Source organism: Symphodus melops (genome assembly GCF_947650265.1).
Source record: "Symphodus melops genome assembly, chromosome: 19".
Taxonomy (NCBI): domain Eukaryota; kingdom Metazoa; phylum Chordata; class Actinopteri; order Labriformes; family Labridae; genus Symphodus; species Symphodus melops.
Genome location: NC_136709.1, coordinates 10,379,589 through 10,397,768, shown reverse-complemented (window position 1 = coordinate 10,397,768; position 18,180 = coordinate 10,379,589). Strand labels below are relative to the sequence as shown.

Sequence of the window (18,180 nt, the reverse complement as noted above, 5' to 3'; positions counted from 1 at the left end):
ACAACTGTGCCACTTAACTATAAAGTATGTGTGTACCGATCAAGCCGTCACTCACAGCTGCATGACCAGGGAGAGTCATGGCGATCCTGAGGAGCAAAGCAGCTATAGCACAAGTTAACTGACAACTGAGGCGAAGTTATGATGCCAATTTTTAATGATAATTATTATCAATGCAGCTTGTTCCCCGTGGAAGATGGACGATCAGCACCTGCTCTCTAAGATAAGGACACATGCTGTGAAGGTCCAGGTAATCAGAGAGAGAAAGACGCCTGCTCGAAAGCAGAACCGTGAACGAAACACACATGCTGTTGTGTTTAGCCTATTATAGAGAGGAGAAGTGAATGTGTGTGGATATAAGGACTGCAGGGAAGTAGGGCTGGCAAATTAAGGTCGTTTGTGAACAATATTGTGCCCAACTGGGTTAGGGACTGGCAATAGGTACACAATTTCAGTGGCCGGTAGAACAAAACATGAGCTCATTAGCTTACACAATGTTTCTGGCCTTTCTGATATCCTTCCCAGCAGCCCTGTAGTGACTACAGCCTCGTCTCACCTGTTCTTGAGGGGGCGATCTAAACTCTTTGGTCTTCTTTGCGGTGACAGCAGCAGACATGTTGAGGGCCAGCATTAGCTCATTGTAACGGAACTTCTGGTTGTACTGCAGCTTGGAGACGAAGCTGTCGGAGAAGGACACGATGGCCTCGATACGGTGCTTCAGCTCGCAGTCGCAGAAATAGTGGAGCAGCTCGCACATCTGGGGAGCAGACATCCAAACACAGACACTTTTAAATCACCGTTGCGTACCCGGACACAACGGGGATGAGAAGAATGTAAGGAGACACACTAGCGGCTGTATGGCTTCACAAGATCCGGCTGATTATAGAGACGTTTTAAAAAGGCGATCACGCGTTCAATGTGTTACACAACCATTTCGTATGAGCTTACAGGTGTCTCAAGGTGTGAAAAAAAATCTCCTTCTGTGGTTTACACACAGATGAATCTAGTCTTACCTGTCTTTTAACAGGCTCAGGTAGCCTCTTCTCTAGCAGCCCTTTTATTGGTTGTTTTGCCTCTTTGGCTGCCTCCTCCTCTCCAGCCTCCACTGCCTTCTCCTCCGCCCCTGTGACTCCTTCTTTGTCCGTGGCCCCTGTGGCCCCCTCCTCGCGTGTCTCTCGGAAAACATTTGGGTCGACGAGCAGCAAGATTTTATGGACGTCCTCACTGCCCAGCACGCCCATAGTCAGCAAAGTGCTGATGAGTTTGAGGATTGGCACAAACTGGTACTCCACGCCTCCCCCGACAGGATCTCGGATATGGTGCCCTCCACCCTGAACAGCCTCTGTCAACATTATAATTGCTTTCTCCTTCAGAGCGTCTAGTGGGATTTGCGGACTATAGAGATGCTGTTCCTGTTTGGTGCTGATGAAACAGGGTGGGGCAAAGTTAAGGCGGGGTTTTAGGGAAGTACTTAGCCCCACCCCAGGCGGGAGGTGCTTTTTGGAAGCGTCCGAGAAAAGCCGAATGGATCGCGTCTCAGGCGTGACAGGGATGATGAACTCATCTTTCATCATGAGCCGCGCCTCTTTGGCTGTCTCCAGGTGTGTGCTGATCAGGACGCTGTAGAAGCCCTCACGTAACATCCCAGATAGGTACTGATTGTCGATGGTGTAGAGCAGCTGTGATTGGTCGAGATGGCTGCAGAGGGCATGGGCCACGCGGGTGTTTCCCAGAGCGCAGAGAGCGCAGTAGAGCTTCAGGGTGTGGTAGTGGAACGTCTTCATGTCCTCCTGCTCGGACAGCTCCATGATGTCGACACACCTAGGGAAGGAGACGTGACAGAGGTTGAGCAAATTCCACCTCTAGACGCTACAAAGCCAGACAGCATTTATAATGTGTAAACAATGCAAGTTACGTTTGTCTTACGTTTTTTTTTTTTTTAGAGTGTAGGAATCTGATTTTAGATGCAGACAAAGACATATGAAGTGGTAAAGTGAAAAAGAAATCCCTAGATTTTTTGGTGGAAAAACTAAGTGTTAATGTGGAACATGGGAACAGGTGCAGCTGAAAAAGACTATTTGTCTTTAAATCAATATGCAATACTATTAGTTGAAATATCTAAGTTAAATGCATGTACAATTTTATCATTTGAAACGGCATTTCCTTAAAAATTCTATTTAATCGGCAATGATTTAAAAGTGACAATGTATGAATGAAGTTTTTTCTATGAATGCTTGTTTCCTATGTCTGGGTAAAGACATTTAAAAACAAAGAAAAAGATATGTATATCATGCTGCCTATGGTATGAATACAGTTAGTTAGATCCTAAAGGGTTAGTTGACACTGTGCAGAGCAGCCTCTGTCATCAGTATGTGTGTGTCAGTGTTGGATGTGACATGTAGTAGAACGTGCTTTGAGTGTTCTGAAGATTACAAACACAATGTAAGTGAAGTCCATTTTACCATTTTAATTAAGCTTATCACCTCCTGATTCTGCTTCTTGTGGAGGCAAGAAAGCCATCTAACTTATTTCTCCTAAAAGTGCTGTGTTCAAAATCTGCTAAGACCCACTGAATAGATGATAAACAGATCATATGCATTGAAAAGCGATGTACAGTACCTGTTCTCCTCAGGTATATGCACAGCCAACATCTGCAGGGGCTCCACACACTGCACCATCCAGCCGTGCCTCTCACTGACTCTGGCTGTTTCCACTTTGAGGAAGGTGTTTGGCATGCGGCTCCACAGCACAGCGTTGATGGTCTGGACATCGAGACGGGGCGGACACTGAGGCACAGGGTTCTTATGCTCACTCTTGAAGATGGCTGATGACAAAGGCATGGCATTCTGGAGAGGTCACACAACAATAGGTTACTGTTTTACCTCCACTTTCATCTTGTTACAGTGTCATAAGACGCACCTTTTCCTACTCTGTAAGAGACAGTCATTTTGAGTTGCGTGAACAGATGATACTAGAATGCATAAATATTAGTCTTGCAGATGAACACAGTGTTAGTTTAAAATAAGGTAGTGTGAAAAGATTCAAGTGAAAAAGAGCATGCTGTGTGCAGTGAAAACTGCAAATCCTCTAACCATTATTGTGTGCGTTTGCAGGATTTTATTGTTATTGCTTTGCAGACATCATACTACCAACAAGGTTGTTGTAACCAGGCAATAATGGGACTCTACCTTTATTTTAGACAACTCAAATTGGAAGAGGTTAGGGCTTGTTGGTCGCACAAACACAGCAGGGAATAGCTTGGTGTTTGGTTCCACCTGGAGCAGAAAATAAAGGAAGTACACATCAAAACTTGAAGAGCAGCGAGAAGGCATGACTTGCGGAAAGCAGCTTAATGATGCATCATGACACTCCACCACAGTGCTTATCGTGTGCCTATAATGTGTGTGCATGATCATTGGAGGGTGTCAGCTGGCAGGATGACTAAGCACTGGGTAAAGCGTCACAGAGTTTCAGTGAGGGAGAACATAAGAAGATTATACCCTTCTAAAGGTTCTGTCAGATTTAGTTCTCAGAGTAAATCTTTAAAGGGGAAAGTCTGACGTTCAACTATGTAGACGTCACAACTCTGTTCAGGAAAATATGCAAAAGTGAAGATTAATGTTCCTTGTTAATTCCCTAAGTAAGTCAGTACCTGATAGGATGTGGATATCTCCTTTCCGTTGACAGTGAACGTCAGCGTGCCAGTGGCCAGGTCAATCAGACAGCCAATCTCCAGGTCCACATTAGTGCGACTTGAGGCGTGAGCCGAATTTGTCACATCACCACCCCACACCATGTAGCAGTTACTCCTCCTCACGCTGTCAGAGGGGGAAAAACAATGACTCATCTCGTCTTAACATAGCCTACATTTTTATTGAAATAAAGGCTGAAAAACAGAACATTCACATTCAATAAGTGGTTTGCAGGTCCTATATAATGAAGAGAAAAATAACTACGGGAACAAGTGCAACCAATCATCATATTCACATTTTCCTCTGATGTTACTCTCATGGTAGAAAGCTCAAATGCTATTACAAATAATATACTAACAGTGCTGTAAATGATGAAGCCACTCTGAGAAACTACTTTTCACTGCTTCTTAAAAAATTAGAAACTGAAAACCGCTAGCCCTCAACCACCTCAAAGCTAACATTGCGTTAAATAGAAATGTATTAATTCCGATTAACAATACATATATTTATGTCTCTCTTATTCTATTGTGTTATACCCAATGAACAATGTTGGCTTCCAGCTAACACATAGCTAAGGCTAACATTAGCCAAGGCCAACATTAGGCAGTGATGTGTAATTGCTAGCTGTCTGACAGCAGCTACTCAGTTCAAATGAAAAATCTCAAATGACATGTCAAAGAGGACAGATGTTTTCTCAGATAATGTAGGTTTATAACAACTACAGCCAGACACCAACAGTAGTAGAGTGACTACCGCAGCATTTAAGTTTCCAACCGATAACATCAAATCAAAGTAAAATGGCTGCTGCATGAAAATGGTTTATACTCACCTCTCATGGACTCGTCCTCGCTCGTCACCCAGGGTTACAGTGACTGTTCGGTTTTTACTAAGGTTGAAGTTGTTGCTGTAGTAATGGTAGTCTGGGGTAACCCATCCGACCCACACGACAGCAGGGTCCTGACCAGCAAAGACTCTTACTGAGTGGTAATACTGTAAAAACACATGCAAAAGTGAGCAAACACAAAAGGTGTTGCACCCAAATGCTACCTAAAAAACAGTTATTTACCATAGTGATGCTGCCATAGTCCACTCGTCTGCTTTCCTCACTGTGTCTCACAGATCTTAAAGGATATCTATGAGGGTAACACATGATAGGTCAACACATGGTCAAGTACAAAATGTAAAAACCTTTTAGCAGTTTGACTGGCTAAGTCAAGCCAAAGCTAAAACAGCCAAAATGAAGTATCTGAACAACCGAACATCTTGACCTGCATCCTTGTTATTTAAAATATCTTTGTATTGCTAAATGAAACTGAACTTTGATGTCAATTATCCAATGTGGGAACAGCTCATGAACATAGTGGATATAATAATAAGGAAGCAGTTGCGTTCCATGTGGTTTTAATTTACAATTCTGAGGATGCGAGTACCTGTGTTTGAGTTTAAGTGTATCTTCCTCGTGGACTCCGTTCATGTCCACAACAGGATTAGCTTTGAAGACAGAGTGGAACTCTACAGGCATGCTTAGACGACAGAACACCATATCTGCGTTACTGTTCTGGGTGCCAAAAGACTTGTGGGTGACTTTTAGACAGGGTGGGCTGTCAACGGTGCCATCGATCCTGGTCACCTGCAAATCAGAGGAAAATCTTTGCCTCAAAGCAATGATCAACTTTGACAATCTTTTTAGCAACAAATAATTTCTCTGCTTTCGTTCTTACCGATATGTGGTTGTGGTCCTTTGGCACGTTGACAAAAGTAGGCAGACGCTTGCTGAACCACATGGTGACCTCTCGGTTCATGTTGACAGAAAACGGTTCAAACCCTTCCTGGAGGCCGCACATTGTGTAGTACTTAAAGGTGCTGGCATCTTTCCCCAGATTCATACGCCCCACCTGAGCGAGACCGAGGCTGCACACTGGAATGAAACCTGAAGGACAGCCAGATGAAGAAAATGAGTGACTACAAAGACTCTGAGATCACGCACCCACACCGGGACTGGCAGGGAAATCAATCCAGCTTTTTGAAAATGCCAAACTACGAGTGTCACATTTAATAAGGGTGATTTCATTACAGGAGGCCACTTATTTTTCATTTATATGTCCACTGTGGTCATTCTGGGGTAATGATCCCTGCTCTGTCTGCGAAGACTTTATTAAAAGATGAGTGACCAACAACTCTTTCTACAATCACTTTATCAGTCTCACACTCCCTGACCCGATGCTTCTGGCTCTGATAGAACAAATGCAATATCTACATTTACACACGATTTCTTTCTCACCATCTTCGGTTTCAAAGTCTGTAAAGCAGAGTTCAGATCCCTTGGTAGTGATGAGGATCTCTCCGTTTAGGGTGAAGATCATAGACTTGTCCTCCATGTTGATCATACAGCCCACCACGTCGCCTGCGTGCCAGCATCGCCCGAACAAACGGCTGCCCATGTTCAGACAGTGACCCTGTATAAGAGCAGAAGTTTTTTTTTTTTTTTAATAACCTCAACCAGAATTCTAAGAAAGATAAAGGGTAAAAGCACACTTACAAAGAGCTAAGAAATAAATCTCGATAAACAGCTTACCCTGTATCCATCAAAAACAAAAGCAAGCTCATCCGTCCCAAGCTCCACATCGGGCTTACATCCAGGTCTGGCCCAGCCCACTCTCATGTCCCCTCCTGTCACGGCCTCGAATTCAAAGTACCATTTCCCAGTCTTTACTGCATATGTCCTCTCCACTCTGAAAAAGCGGATCTTGTCGATGCTGAGCCGCTCGACCACTTGTCCTAATGGATGGACAGGAAAAATGTCAGGATGTAGGTTGTTCATCAAACCATTAGAACCCCTCCAACAAGACAAAAGTTACTGTGGTGAGATTAAAGGCAAGCACTTCATACTGTCATGTCACTGGGAGGTGTCATGCAGAATCCTTTCCCTTTCCTCAAGAAGCATTTCCCCCCATTTGTTGTACGAAATATTCAATTATTATCTCTATAATTTCAATGTCCATGCATTTCATACTCACCACCTTCCTGGTCCGAGGGCTCAATGTTATATCCGTAGCCAATCAGAGTGCGAATAGCCTCCCGCAGGCTGTCCCTGTTTGACTTCTTGGTCCGCTCGTCGAGTAGGACGTAGGGAACCAGACGAGGGTTACGTTTACTTTTTAGATCCTGCCAGGAGTAGAGGCGGCCAGAAAACATTTTTATCAACCCCTTTGCAGTAAACATGCTGAAGCCATCCCCGGTTTACTCTAAATTGTAAGCCGGCTTAATCGAGCCATTTCAATACAAACTGTTGTGTTTGTAATAACTGTGCTGTCGATCTCTGTAATTGAGATGTTAATTAGCTATTTAAATTCTATTGGACTAAGGCTGACTATTACTTCCTCCATCGTCACTGTGTCATTTCCCGTAGCAGTATACTTATTAATACCACTTAAGCTCATTTGTGGAGCTTAATTTGAAATCTTGTGCTGGTTATGCAGATCAAAGGCTGTTAATTTGGTTTGACATAACAGCTTCCCCTGATGTTTGTATGAGGCACAATTCACAACCACGTGGCATTGTCCCAAAACACCGGTCAGTTACCTGCTGAGCTCATGCTCTGAAAATTGTAGTTATGTGATTTCCACTGTTACACATTATCAGCAAACTTAAGTCAACTGAGATTTGAAGTCATTCTAACAGGTGACTTCAAGTGCCTGTAGGATGTATTTTGCATAGATACTTTTGAATAGCAAGTGTGCACATTGACATACAATGGTGGAAATGTACATGTTAGGTTTTAAACTGCAGTGCAAAATAATTTGTCTGGTTGATCAGAAATACTGTGAGACAATGGTTGGTCTTGACCATCTAACCCACAAACAAAGAAAAACAAGGTATTATAAAACTAGGTGAGGAAACATTTATCTAATATATCAGTTTCAATTCATTTTCTTGGGTGATATTCCATAATTACAAATAATATGAGATGCATCCATTATTCAATATTCAATATTTTTCAATCTGGCTTGAGTTTCCACTTTATACTGGCTCCAAAAAAGGAGGAATCCCCACTATGTACCATGTCATAGTGTGCAAAAAAAAAAAACGTTTCTGGTCAGTCACTCAAACCTTTATCAGTTGAAAACTGTGATGGGGTGAACAGCATTGATCTTTGGTTGTGTAAAATAATACAATAAGAGTCATACATTTGTAGTGTTTACAGGAATAACACATTTCTAGCTAACTTAGTGTTAGCTTTGGTGGTTGAGTGCTACTGCAGCTGTTTTCTGATGTTAAAGTCTTTTATCATTCTCCATTTGGTTCTCAGTTTCTCATTTTTTAAGAAGCAGTGAAAAGATGATAGTAATTTGTCAGAGTGGCTTACTTGTACAGTTTGCAACCGTTTTAATACATTACAACACTTTGCAAATCAGCCCTCAATTCTGCTTCCCTCACACATCTCTTCCACTTTCATGGCTGTCATTTGCCATGATGGTGTTTGTTAATGAACTCAAACTGCTGGCTATGTTTGTGTGTTTTAACGAGCTAGGCAAGATACAGTAGATGGGTGTGTGTGAGCAACAAAGATATTTATTCAGCCCTCCTCAGCTCCACCTCCTTGACTGCTTCTCCATTGGTTGGAATCCACATCATTGGCCTTTATCACCCCGCGTTAGGTGACATCACAGAGACAATGTCCCTGTTTTATTGTCTATATTCATGACTTTTACTTGTCATCTTACATCTTACAAGCACCCATTGATCATTCATATTAAAATGTCCCCTACAGACTATAAGCATGACTGGATCAATTGAATAAGCCTTGACTCACTTTAGGAAGATTTGTTACAATTGGTGACAATTTAGCAGGATGCATCAACGTTTTCCATCAATGTCTTGAAAACAAAACCATAAAAACATCCATCCTTTTAAAAATCCATCCACCTATTGACTAGGATTTGTCTTGTCTTAACAGGATTTAACTCATAATGCAGTGGCATCAGTACAGATATATAGCAAAGCCTGAGTAATAAGAGCAGTCAGTGTGCAGTTTTACAACTTGTTCTTTCACATTCTGTATACAGTGAGTTCAGTACAATACGTTCTATGTTCCCTTGCCCTTTACTGCAGAACATCTTGCATATAGCTAAGAAATGTCAGGCCAAACAAACTGTCCCACATGTGCACATCAAGAGTATAGACTGTATGAGGAGGTGCATTAATGAAGCATGAAGGAGAAAGTGAGCATATGGAAAATACAGTAGCAAAATTGGAAACAAAGAAAAGAGAAGACATTGCTTCTTTTCTTTTTTCATCACAGAAAAAACGAGTTTCATTTTTCTGAGAAGTAAAGTTAAGGAAGCCTGGCACTTTTTGGAGGTTTTTGGTTTTTTTTTTTTGCAATAAATGAATTGTTTTATGCCCAGAATACCATACTTAAACACAGTCTGTCTACCTGCTGAATGCCATAGGTCCAGCCCTGTTTGATGCGGTCCTTGGCCCACACATTGTGTGCGTTCTCTGCCAGTTTGTCCACCAGCAGCTCCTGACCTGGAGTCAGTTTGATGTCAGACAAGTCCAGAGGACACGGCTTGTACCCATTGGACATCATGAAGCTTTAGACAAAGAAAACAAGTTATTTCTGTCATGCAAGAGGTAAAGGGTTAATTATTTTATTTTACAAGAATTTGAAGTCATAAATAAATCTTTACAGTGCATCCCGTGTCTTAAGACTGGATTTCCAACAGACAGCTTTCCAACAAACAGTGTGAAATCAACTACTTTTAAATTAAAATGTTTGTTCTCATGAAATTTAGACCACAGGCTGTACGTCTGCATGTACACTTACTTTTTTGGGAGCTTGATCTTTTTGAGAGAGCTCTCAGCATTTGGATTGACCTGAGCTACACGACACCCCAGTGCTAGCAGGGTCCTGTATGGGGGAAAAAAACCACTTTGAGTAAATGAAAACTTGTGTAATCCTCACAGTGACATCATAGTTGATGAGACAGTACATGTAACAGAGGGGTTTATGTCTGTTCAAATGGAAAAGTGATAGGGTAAATTGGGCATGTCTTGATCCATTAGGAGAAACCAGGCCAAGAATATCCAGAGGAAGGCGTTGGCTGTGAAGTGCCTTTGACACGTTTTTTTTTTCACACCTTCTGAGACAAAGTGGAGGAGAAAAAACAAGCTTGATGTCATTCAGAGAGACATCAGCGTCACCCAGATCTTTCTGTTGCACTCTCACATCAAGATTATTTAACAGCAATCCTCAACTCTGTCCTCTGCCATTTAAAAAGCAGTGACACAAAGCCCTTATGAAGAGTTTCACCGGGACCTGAAAAAAAAATGAGAGCAATGAGCTCTTAAGAGTAGGAAGAATAAACTTGGTTGCAGCAGCATAGGAAAGGGACAATTCTGCTGAAGTGTGTCCTTCTTTACTTAGACAGGAGCTTTTTGTGTGTCCTTTTTTCAGGATTAGATTTCAACAACATTTGACTGATTCAAATTTAAATGATGGGAGAAAGGGAAACTTTTCTTACATGGCTTCGGTAACAAAAACATACATCTTGTTTTAGGAGGTTAAAATTATCCAGCTAATAATCTTGTATTTTGATGATAAATGTTTCATTGATTACTTGGGAAAAAAAAAAAAAAAAAAAATGGTTTATTCTGTTATTTGTCTTGTTACTAACTGCAGACAAAATGAGATTCGTGTAAGGCCAACTGCATGGCGGTTGCCTCATAGCAATAAGGTTCCTGGTTCGAATCCCCATGTGTGCTTTTGCATGTTCTCCTCCCAGAGCATGAGTGGGAGTGAGTTTTCTCCGGATACTCCGATCTCCGCCCACAAACACGATCATAGGTTAATATGTGACTCTAAATGTCCGTAGGTGTGAATCTAGGTAGGTTGCAAGTTGTCTTTCTCTGTATGTCAGCTCTGTGATTGACACACGGTCAGTACAGGGTGTACCCACCTCTGGCTCAGTGATAGCTGTGATCAGTTCCTGCCCTTTCACCACCACAAATTGTAAAAGCAGTGTGGATAATTGATTGAAAAATTCACAAAGATCTGGTATTATGAAGTATACTCATGTCATTATATCTGCATCTACCAAACTGGGTTCACCTGTTCTTCTGTGTAAGTAAAACATATGGGTCTTATTAATGCTCTTACATGACAACAAATAAAACAAAAGCAATCCTTTCTTGTCAAATGTGTTTGTAATGAATCCGTCTGTGTCTCCTCTGGGCTCAGTCGCGAGCTCCCTTTCTTCTTCTTTTCTAAAACTAAAGCAGAGTGGAGAAAAATAATCCCATAATACTGAACATACTTCAGGGTTTCTGTTGACATTTGCAGGTTGTAGTTCTTTTCAGTTTCTGGCAGCTTGGAGAAATCGACCAGGCAGGGGTGCTGCCGCTTATTATCATCCCTTATCTATAAAGGAGAAAGAAGAGTCACAGGAACAATATTTCAACTTTCTTTTGTGGCCTGCAACTTTGCTCCACGACAGCGTTATACTGTATGCATGTGGGAAAGTTGACTAAATATATGCATATGAAATACACAGCCTTGTCAGTCAGTGTCATTGTGACCCAACACAAAGGGGGGAAGGGGGGGGGGGGTTGCGCTGTAAATACAGGCTGCAGTGATAAAGACAAGTCTACTCTAGTGAACATGTTATGAAAGAGGAAAAAGGGAGCATGTTTTCTTGGGGGAGATGATAATGGTGCACAACAGGAATACCAAGTGAGAGGTGTGACTCCTCTCTCGAGGCTGCACCTTAGGCCAAATAATCCCTTTGGCTATGCTGCTCAGGGTAGGGCGGCATGGCAATAGGGGATGTTTACCAAGAAAACATGCAGGGCTGTGTACTGATATGCAGCTATGTGTGTGTGTGTGTGTGTGTGTGTGTGTGTGTGTGTGTGTGTGTGTGTGTGTGTGTGTGAGAGTGTGTGTATGTGCGCGCGTGTTTGTGTGTTTGCGTAGGTTCAATGAACACAAGCCAGCTCTTTTGTGAATAGTACAAGATCTCTACAGGAAATCTATTTCTCTGGCAGTTCTTCCTCGTACGGATTTACATTTGTGGATCACACAGCAAATAAAGAAGATATTTTTATACAACGACTTATCCAGAACAAATATTGCTGTGCTTATCCGTTGGCTGAATGAGGCCTATTTGAATGCTGCTGTAATTGATAACAAAGAATGACAATAAAACAGCACAGACCGAGCTACAGTGCTGTCACATCTGAAAATGTACCCCCCATGGCTAAATATGACACAGTGAAAGAGCCTTTGACCATTGAAGTTAAAGCAGGCACAACTTTCAAACAATTAAAATTAGGGCTCAGAAAAAAGTTTCAGTACAATTGTTTGTATTATAGACATAAGAGCTGTGTTCCAAAGTGTTTGCTATGTTATCTGTTCCTTTAAGGGCAAAACAGTCCTGTTTGTGTCATCCTTTAGCAAATGCAGCGTGCAATAAACCAGACGAGTTCTTTTACAGGGGGAAAAAAAAGTCTAATTCGCTGTGTTTCTAAACATATAATAGCAGTAATAATCTGATATACTTTATCAATCCACGAGGGAAATTCTATGTCAATAAAACACACAGATTTATTAGAATGGGTAGGCCTAGGCAATAAAACTATAACCATAATTATCACAATATAATTTTCTTAATATAAATCTAACAAATGTTGGATAAATGTATGATAGATTTAAATCTATAATTACACCACTCAAACAGTGGAACAGGAGGCACTAATGTGCTTTAAATGCTTGTTGCCATTAAAGTGAAGAAGAAAAAAAAACGAACAGCCAATCATGTCGCAGGGTTAAGGTAGGCAGTCCTACACTATAGACTGTAAACGCAGCCAAAATGAGCAATGACGTCTCTGAGACAGTTTATTATAGTTTGTCATGTTCTGACAATAAAGAACAATTAAACCACAATTAACCTCATGTTTTTTTTTTCAACTTTCACCCAGGAACAAAACTTCTTCAGTTTAATAAACAGAATGATTTAACATTCATCATGATAATTATTGATATCGACTCATAAGGTCATGACGCACATCTTTAAGTGTGAAAGTTTTATTATCACATATTCTACTTCTTAGTTTTCCAATAACAAAGCTCCATACAAACTCTGAAGGAACGTTTTTGAAGAAAAATGTTTATTCCCTTTCTTGTCAATAGTTCTACGGTGTTAAGCGAGACGCTTTAGAATGTAACAGTGATTAGCGTAGCATAAATTAATTTAAATGGGGGAGACAACTTCCTTGATATTTCTCCTCAGGATCTTAAACAGGCTTGTTATACATGATTTGTTTAATTTGTACTTTAAGTCTGGAGTCTGATGATATTGTTGTTCTATGAAAAAAGAGCCAGGATTGCTCTTTTTCACTGCTTTAAGTCTCTGTGGTAAACTAAGCTGAGAGTTTAGAGCTTAGAGTTATTGATCTTCTTATAGAACCCTCAGAAAGAAAATTAACAACCATGTTTCCCAAAATGTCAAACTACTCCTGGAGTTTTCTAAAAAGGGACTCAGTTAAATGTCTTTTAAAGGCAGAAAAAAATAAACTGCTTTCTTCCTGGTTTATTGCCACACTTTTATTGCTCAAACACGCCGTTCTGCCCTTTAATGAAACAATACTTTGTCATTCATGACATTTATCAAAGACACGGACACAATGACTCGGCTACCTACAAACAGCCTACAATGAAGAGTCTAATTGAATGGCATGAAAAGCATCAAACATGGAAAAATGAGAGCGTTCTTTCCACTTACCCTCTTTTTGGTGTGAACCGCAAATTATAAAAGAGAAAGCAAGATGACGTACAAGCTTTGGATGGTTAAATTTGAATACTGCTAACAACTAACGCATTTCAAGCTGGCTTTAACTTAGATCTCTTCAGACAATAAGTAACTCTGATGTCTATCCTTCTATAAGAATGGCAAAATGTATGGATTATGCTTTTTGATTATTTTTTGTATCGTCTAATAAGGAAAGGACAATTGAGCACATTTCTCACCTTGCCGTACGACCAGCCAAGCTCAATTTTATTCATGCCCCACAGTTCATGGATGTTTTCTGCCAGCTTGTCTCTGACTTTTTCTAAATGATGTGGCATAACAATCTGAGGAAGCAGACATAAAAAAGATAAGTCAGAAGGTTATCAACAAGCTAGTGTGAGGAGACAGCTCTCTATTCTTCTCCTGTTTGTTTACCTGGCTGGTTTCAACAGGTGTTGGGATGAAGGACGCCTGCGATAAAAACTGTGCGGTACCCAGCAGATCTCTGACTCCGTTCAAATCCCTTTTGTACTCCTTTACTGGCTCCACTTTCATCTTCTCTTTGGGCAGCAGAGCTTCATAACATGGAGCGTAACTCGATGGAGGCAGGAACTTAAAGTCGCCATGTCGACCGCCCAACAGGAAACGCGCCCTGAGCAGACACAGTGTTCATTATGAGTAGGCTTATAATATTATTCTAAGCACATAAAACCTTGGAGAAAAGGTTAATTAAGTGTGTGTAAATATAAACTGTTTATTTGATCATTAGTGATAATCAGACAGTTATTAATGAAAGTAGCAGACAGTCAATTTGAAAGCATTCATGCAGCCAAAAGTAACTTGCTTTTCCGCCTCTTCAATCAGTTCCAGCCTCTGCACTAACAGGGACAAGTTTAGTTCTGAGACTGGAAAAAAATAAAAAAAACCTGTCTCAGGCCATCACTGTGAAGAGGCTCTCCTGAGGCTGCCCAAAAATAGCTGCTCAAGTAGTAGTGGTGACGCAACCGAGCCTGTTCTGACTGCAGCCCTCAATTATTGAGAAGTCAAGATGTGTGTGGCTGTCATCTTCTGGCAAGATGAAATCTACTGGGATATTCACCCTGTTCAGTGGGTCAGATTCAAGAACAAGCTGCGAGGTGTCGAAACCCAAACGACAATCGTCACATAGGGTCACTCTGCGTGATTGCACATTGTTAACTGAATGACAAGATTAGATACACTGTACCCGTCTTGTATCTTGGTTTAGGTATACATTTTCTGGATTACTTTCAACATAGCTTATAGCCAAATAATGAAATACATGTTTAATTTAAACTCTTAAATGTTAGAAAGAAGCATCTGGAGTCAACAACTGTATCATATAAGATGATGGTTAACACATCCTCTGAGTGAAATGAGGATTTTAAAAGGAACAGATGTGGTAACTGCAGGGGTAATACATTAACAAAATTTAAGAGCAAAAGTAGGTGTATGAAGAGGTTAAAGCACAGCTAAGTTCATAAAAGACCGTTTTAATTGGAGCTGACTGACAACTCCTGTGGCTATTAAACTTAAAATACTACACTTAAAAAATACCAATTATCACTTTAAGAAATAGAGAGTTAATGCTAAACACTTTTATACACTCAGTCCAAGAGCCTGCGATCATACGTGATGCTGTCAGGACACGGTGTAACAGGAAAAAGCAGACTCATGTCTGATAGGTAGACTATCCAATTAATGTTCAACAACCTCCTGAGAATATACAGTACATTACCACACTAGCCTGGAAAACGATAAAACAATACACATGGCTAGCATCAGCCCATTAGCATTGTTATTGTGGGCACGCTAGCATTTAGCTTTCGTCAGAGCCTGTAGCAGAGCTGCAGGTGCAGTTCTCACACCTACATAAGAATAATTCAGCAGATTTAAGTATATCTGATAGAAAATGACATGTTGCTTTCACACTTTTGAGTTCACCCTCACACCTTTAAAAAAAAAACATCTTCTGAATCACTCGGAACTCCCATTGCAGTTCTCGTAGCCCATCAGGTACATCAGGTATTGCATTACTTTTTGAGAATTCATTTTCATCAGGAAACAAAGACTGAATTTCCCTTCCCAAGAGGAAACATGTTTGAAATAAAATCAGGCTCTTGCGTCGAATGTCTCTGGGCTTCAAAAAATAAAAGCTGTTAATGCAAAACGCAGCTCTACTCTACAAAGTCAGAATCAATCATGAAATCACGGAAAAGCTGCTGGAGCTTGAAATTCCATTTTGAAGTCTTGTCAATCACACTATCTGCGGTCACCATGGCAACAGAGCAAAGGAAAAAGTCAGCCTATTTCACCTGTGTCCAATCCAAGGGCCTTGAGGATAAATTAATTCGGACCAGGATGAAGAGGTGGATTAGACTGATTTTATACCAACCGTCTTTGTGTGAGTGTATGATAAATGTACATGTAATAAATAATATTTATATATTTCTTATGGCTGCCTCATCTTTCTGTGCTGGCTCATTCATCATGAAGGCATTTTCTCTCAGACAACCACAGAGTTGTAACAAATCAACACTCACTTGACCCCTGCGGAGAAGCTGACAACAGGGAAGAAGAGCCCATCTGGGTTGAAGTTTTCAAACATGCCCTGGACCGGCTGTCCGTTAATCCTGAAAGAGATGCTGGGAGCTCCAAGGTCCAGACAACAGCTCACCACATCCTCAGAGGTCAGGACATGCTGGTTCATGGATGCAACAGCCCGTGGGACACGACCTAAGCCAGAAAAACAGACTTGAAACTCTGTGAAATATGAGCCTGATAGTGAGGAGATAATTTTTCTCTAACACATAGGATTGGAAACACAAATTTGTACACACAAACACACACATTCTGGGCAAGGAGATGGTCCCTGCTGGGTGCTGATTCTGTCTAGACATAACCTGGCTGTAGCCCAGGGTTACCACTTATCTTTATTACATTGGTTTAATATGAAATGAGCCAGGTAACACACACAAACACAGATTTTTTTTATTTCTCCTCAAACTGACCTGACCAGAGGTGTAGCCCATCAAAGCCAAACGAGTAGAGGTCATCTCCCACTCCGTTGCCCCCCCATCCCTCTCCCCCTCCGGGGTAAGGCGCATAGCCTTTGGTGTTGGCCCAGCCCACTCTCAGGTGCGTCGGCTCGCTGGTTACAAAGTGGTCCACCTGGTCGATCATAAGCTCAAAGTACCACTTCTTATACTGAGCGGAGCCCTCGCTCACCCCCAGGAAGATGTTGGGCCTCATGCTGACAATGAAGTGGGACAAGAAATCATTACTTATCATTCATATGAAGATGTAAAATATTTTCATATATATTTGTGATTTTTTTTTAATTTGCCCTTAGGACAAGATACATTTTCTATAAATATTTATTTTAGGAAGTTCCTCTTTAAACAAGACAGAAGAAAGCAGATCACTGCTTTTACAGTTTCTTTAAGACAAAGACAAAACATCGAAGCATAACATGAGGTACTGGATGATTAATTTTAAGGTCTGGTGCAACTCTTGTTTACATTTGAAACCACCTTGTCCACTTTTCAAGACCATGTTGTAATGTGGACATGCTCTTCATGTAGACCTATGTACCATGCACACTTTTCTACAGGGGAGATGTTGGCATGTATTTTACTGCTACAATAGTTGTTTTTAAGTTCCAACAAACACTAGTTTTAAAGAACAGATTATCAAACAGCTAACTAGCTGACTAGCTTTTTTTTTCCTTAAATCAACTCAACAAGTATGTTCTACACAAGAGCATGTGATTTTGAAATGTAATTTTAGCAACAACAACAAAAAACTTCAAATGTCCTGAAAGCCGAATGAGGAAAAACAGTGTGGCGCTCAAATGTCTTTCTGACCTCTGGACGTCGTTGACCAGCTGGGTTTGCAGCAATAGGTCTCTCTTTGGTAGCAGGTGATCACAGATCAGGTTCTGATTGGTTCTCACAGCTACACCATTACACACACAGAGCGAGCAGAGCACATCTAGAATCTAAAGGAGAAAAAAGGGGGTGGCAGTGGAGACAATTAGAAACAACATGTTGAAAACGAGATGTGATAACAAGTCTACAACAACTGATTACACATTGACCTCATTGTCCCTATTAAACCCTGAATATAAATCCATATACCTTCCAGTAATAACATATTATCTTTGTGCAGGTTGATGCTCAAGGGACACTCTTTCATGCAATCACTGCATAATTACACAAAGATGCTTATTGGAGGGAAAACATGTCCCATAAAATCCCTTTGATGCTCCAAAAAGCAGTGGAATTAAATGGCCCAGGAAGCTTTGCCAAAGGTGACATTCCAGAATAGCCATGTTTTATGGTCGGCCTTTTTCTACCCAGCTTCCATAGCAAAAGATACATTCAGGCTGATTTATGACCCGGTCCAGCAGACTGCCCACTCCTAATCTGCTTTCAATGTTAAACTGATTCATTCATGATGGGGACAAGACTGCAGCCAAACCCGCAGTAACCTTTTTTTTGTCAAACAAGGAAGTTTGTATGCTGGTAGAAGGTAAACACGATGAATTTGTAGCTAAACAGAGGAAATGGTGACAAGAAGCCCAAAGGGAACTGTTATGGAAATGAATGAGCATCCAGTGAAGCATTTTGGTGAGCCTAATGAGAAGAGAGCTGGAGATGACAACAGAATGACTTTCAGTCGAG

At 41.1% G+C, this 18,180-nt stretch overlaps 1 protein-coding gene across 9 annotated transcripts in view; it reads right to left on the bottom strand.

Annotated features, from left to right (window-relative positions):
* The window catches only part of LOC306840613 (ryanodine receptor 3), a 104,195-nt gene that overhangs the window by 42,978 nt on the left and 43,037 nt on the right, over positions 1–18,180 (bottom strand). For all 9 annotated transcript variants that reach the window (XM_079370014.1, XM_079370015.1, XM_079370017.1 and 6 more), the window contains 20 exons: positions 17,362–17,495; positions 16,507–16,748; positions 16,039–16,231; positions 13,913–14,129; positions 13,717–13,821; positions 11,009–11,112; positions 9,520–9,603; positions 9,127–9,286; positions 6,707–6,854; positions 6,265–6,467; positions 5,971–6,145; positions 5,411–5,619; positions 5,120–5,319; positions 4,756–4,822; positions 4,519–4,679; positions 3,650–3,815; positions 3,186–3,272; positions 2,617–2,843; positions 1,011–1,818; positions 554–754 (listed from right to left, as the gene is read on the bottom strand). In XM_079370014.1, coding sequence (XP_079226140.1) covers positions 554–754; positions 1,011–1,818; positions 2,617–2,843; positions 3,186–3,272; positions 3,650–3,815; positions 4,519–4,679; positions 4,756–4,822; positions 5,120–5,319; positions 5,411–5,619; positions 5,971–6,145; positions 6,265–6,467; positions 6,707–6,854; positions 9,127–9,286; positions 9,520–9,603; positions 11,009–11,112; positions 13,717–13,821; positions 13,913–14,129; positions 16,039–16,231; positions 16,507–16,748; positions 17,362–17,495 — 3,891 coding nt within the window. The remainder of the gene's footprint in view (positions 1–553; positions 755–1,010; positions 1,819–2,616; positions 2,844–3,185; positions 3,273–3,649; positions 3,816–4,518; positions 4,680–4,755; positions 4,823–5,119; positions 5,320–5,410; positions 5,620–5,970; positions 6,146–6,264; positions 6,468–6,706; positions 6,855–9,126; positions 9,287–9,519; positions 9,604–11,008; positions 11,113–13,716; positions 13,822–13,912; positions 14,130–16,038; positions 16,232–16,506; positions 16,749–17,361; positions 17,496–18,180) is intronic.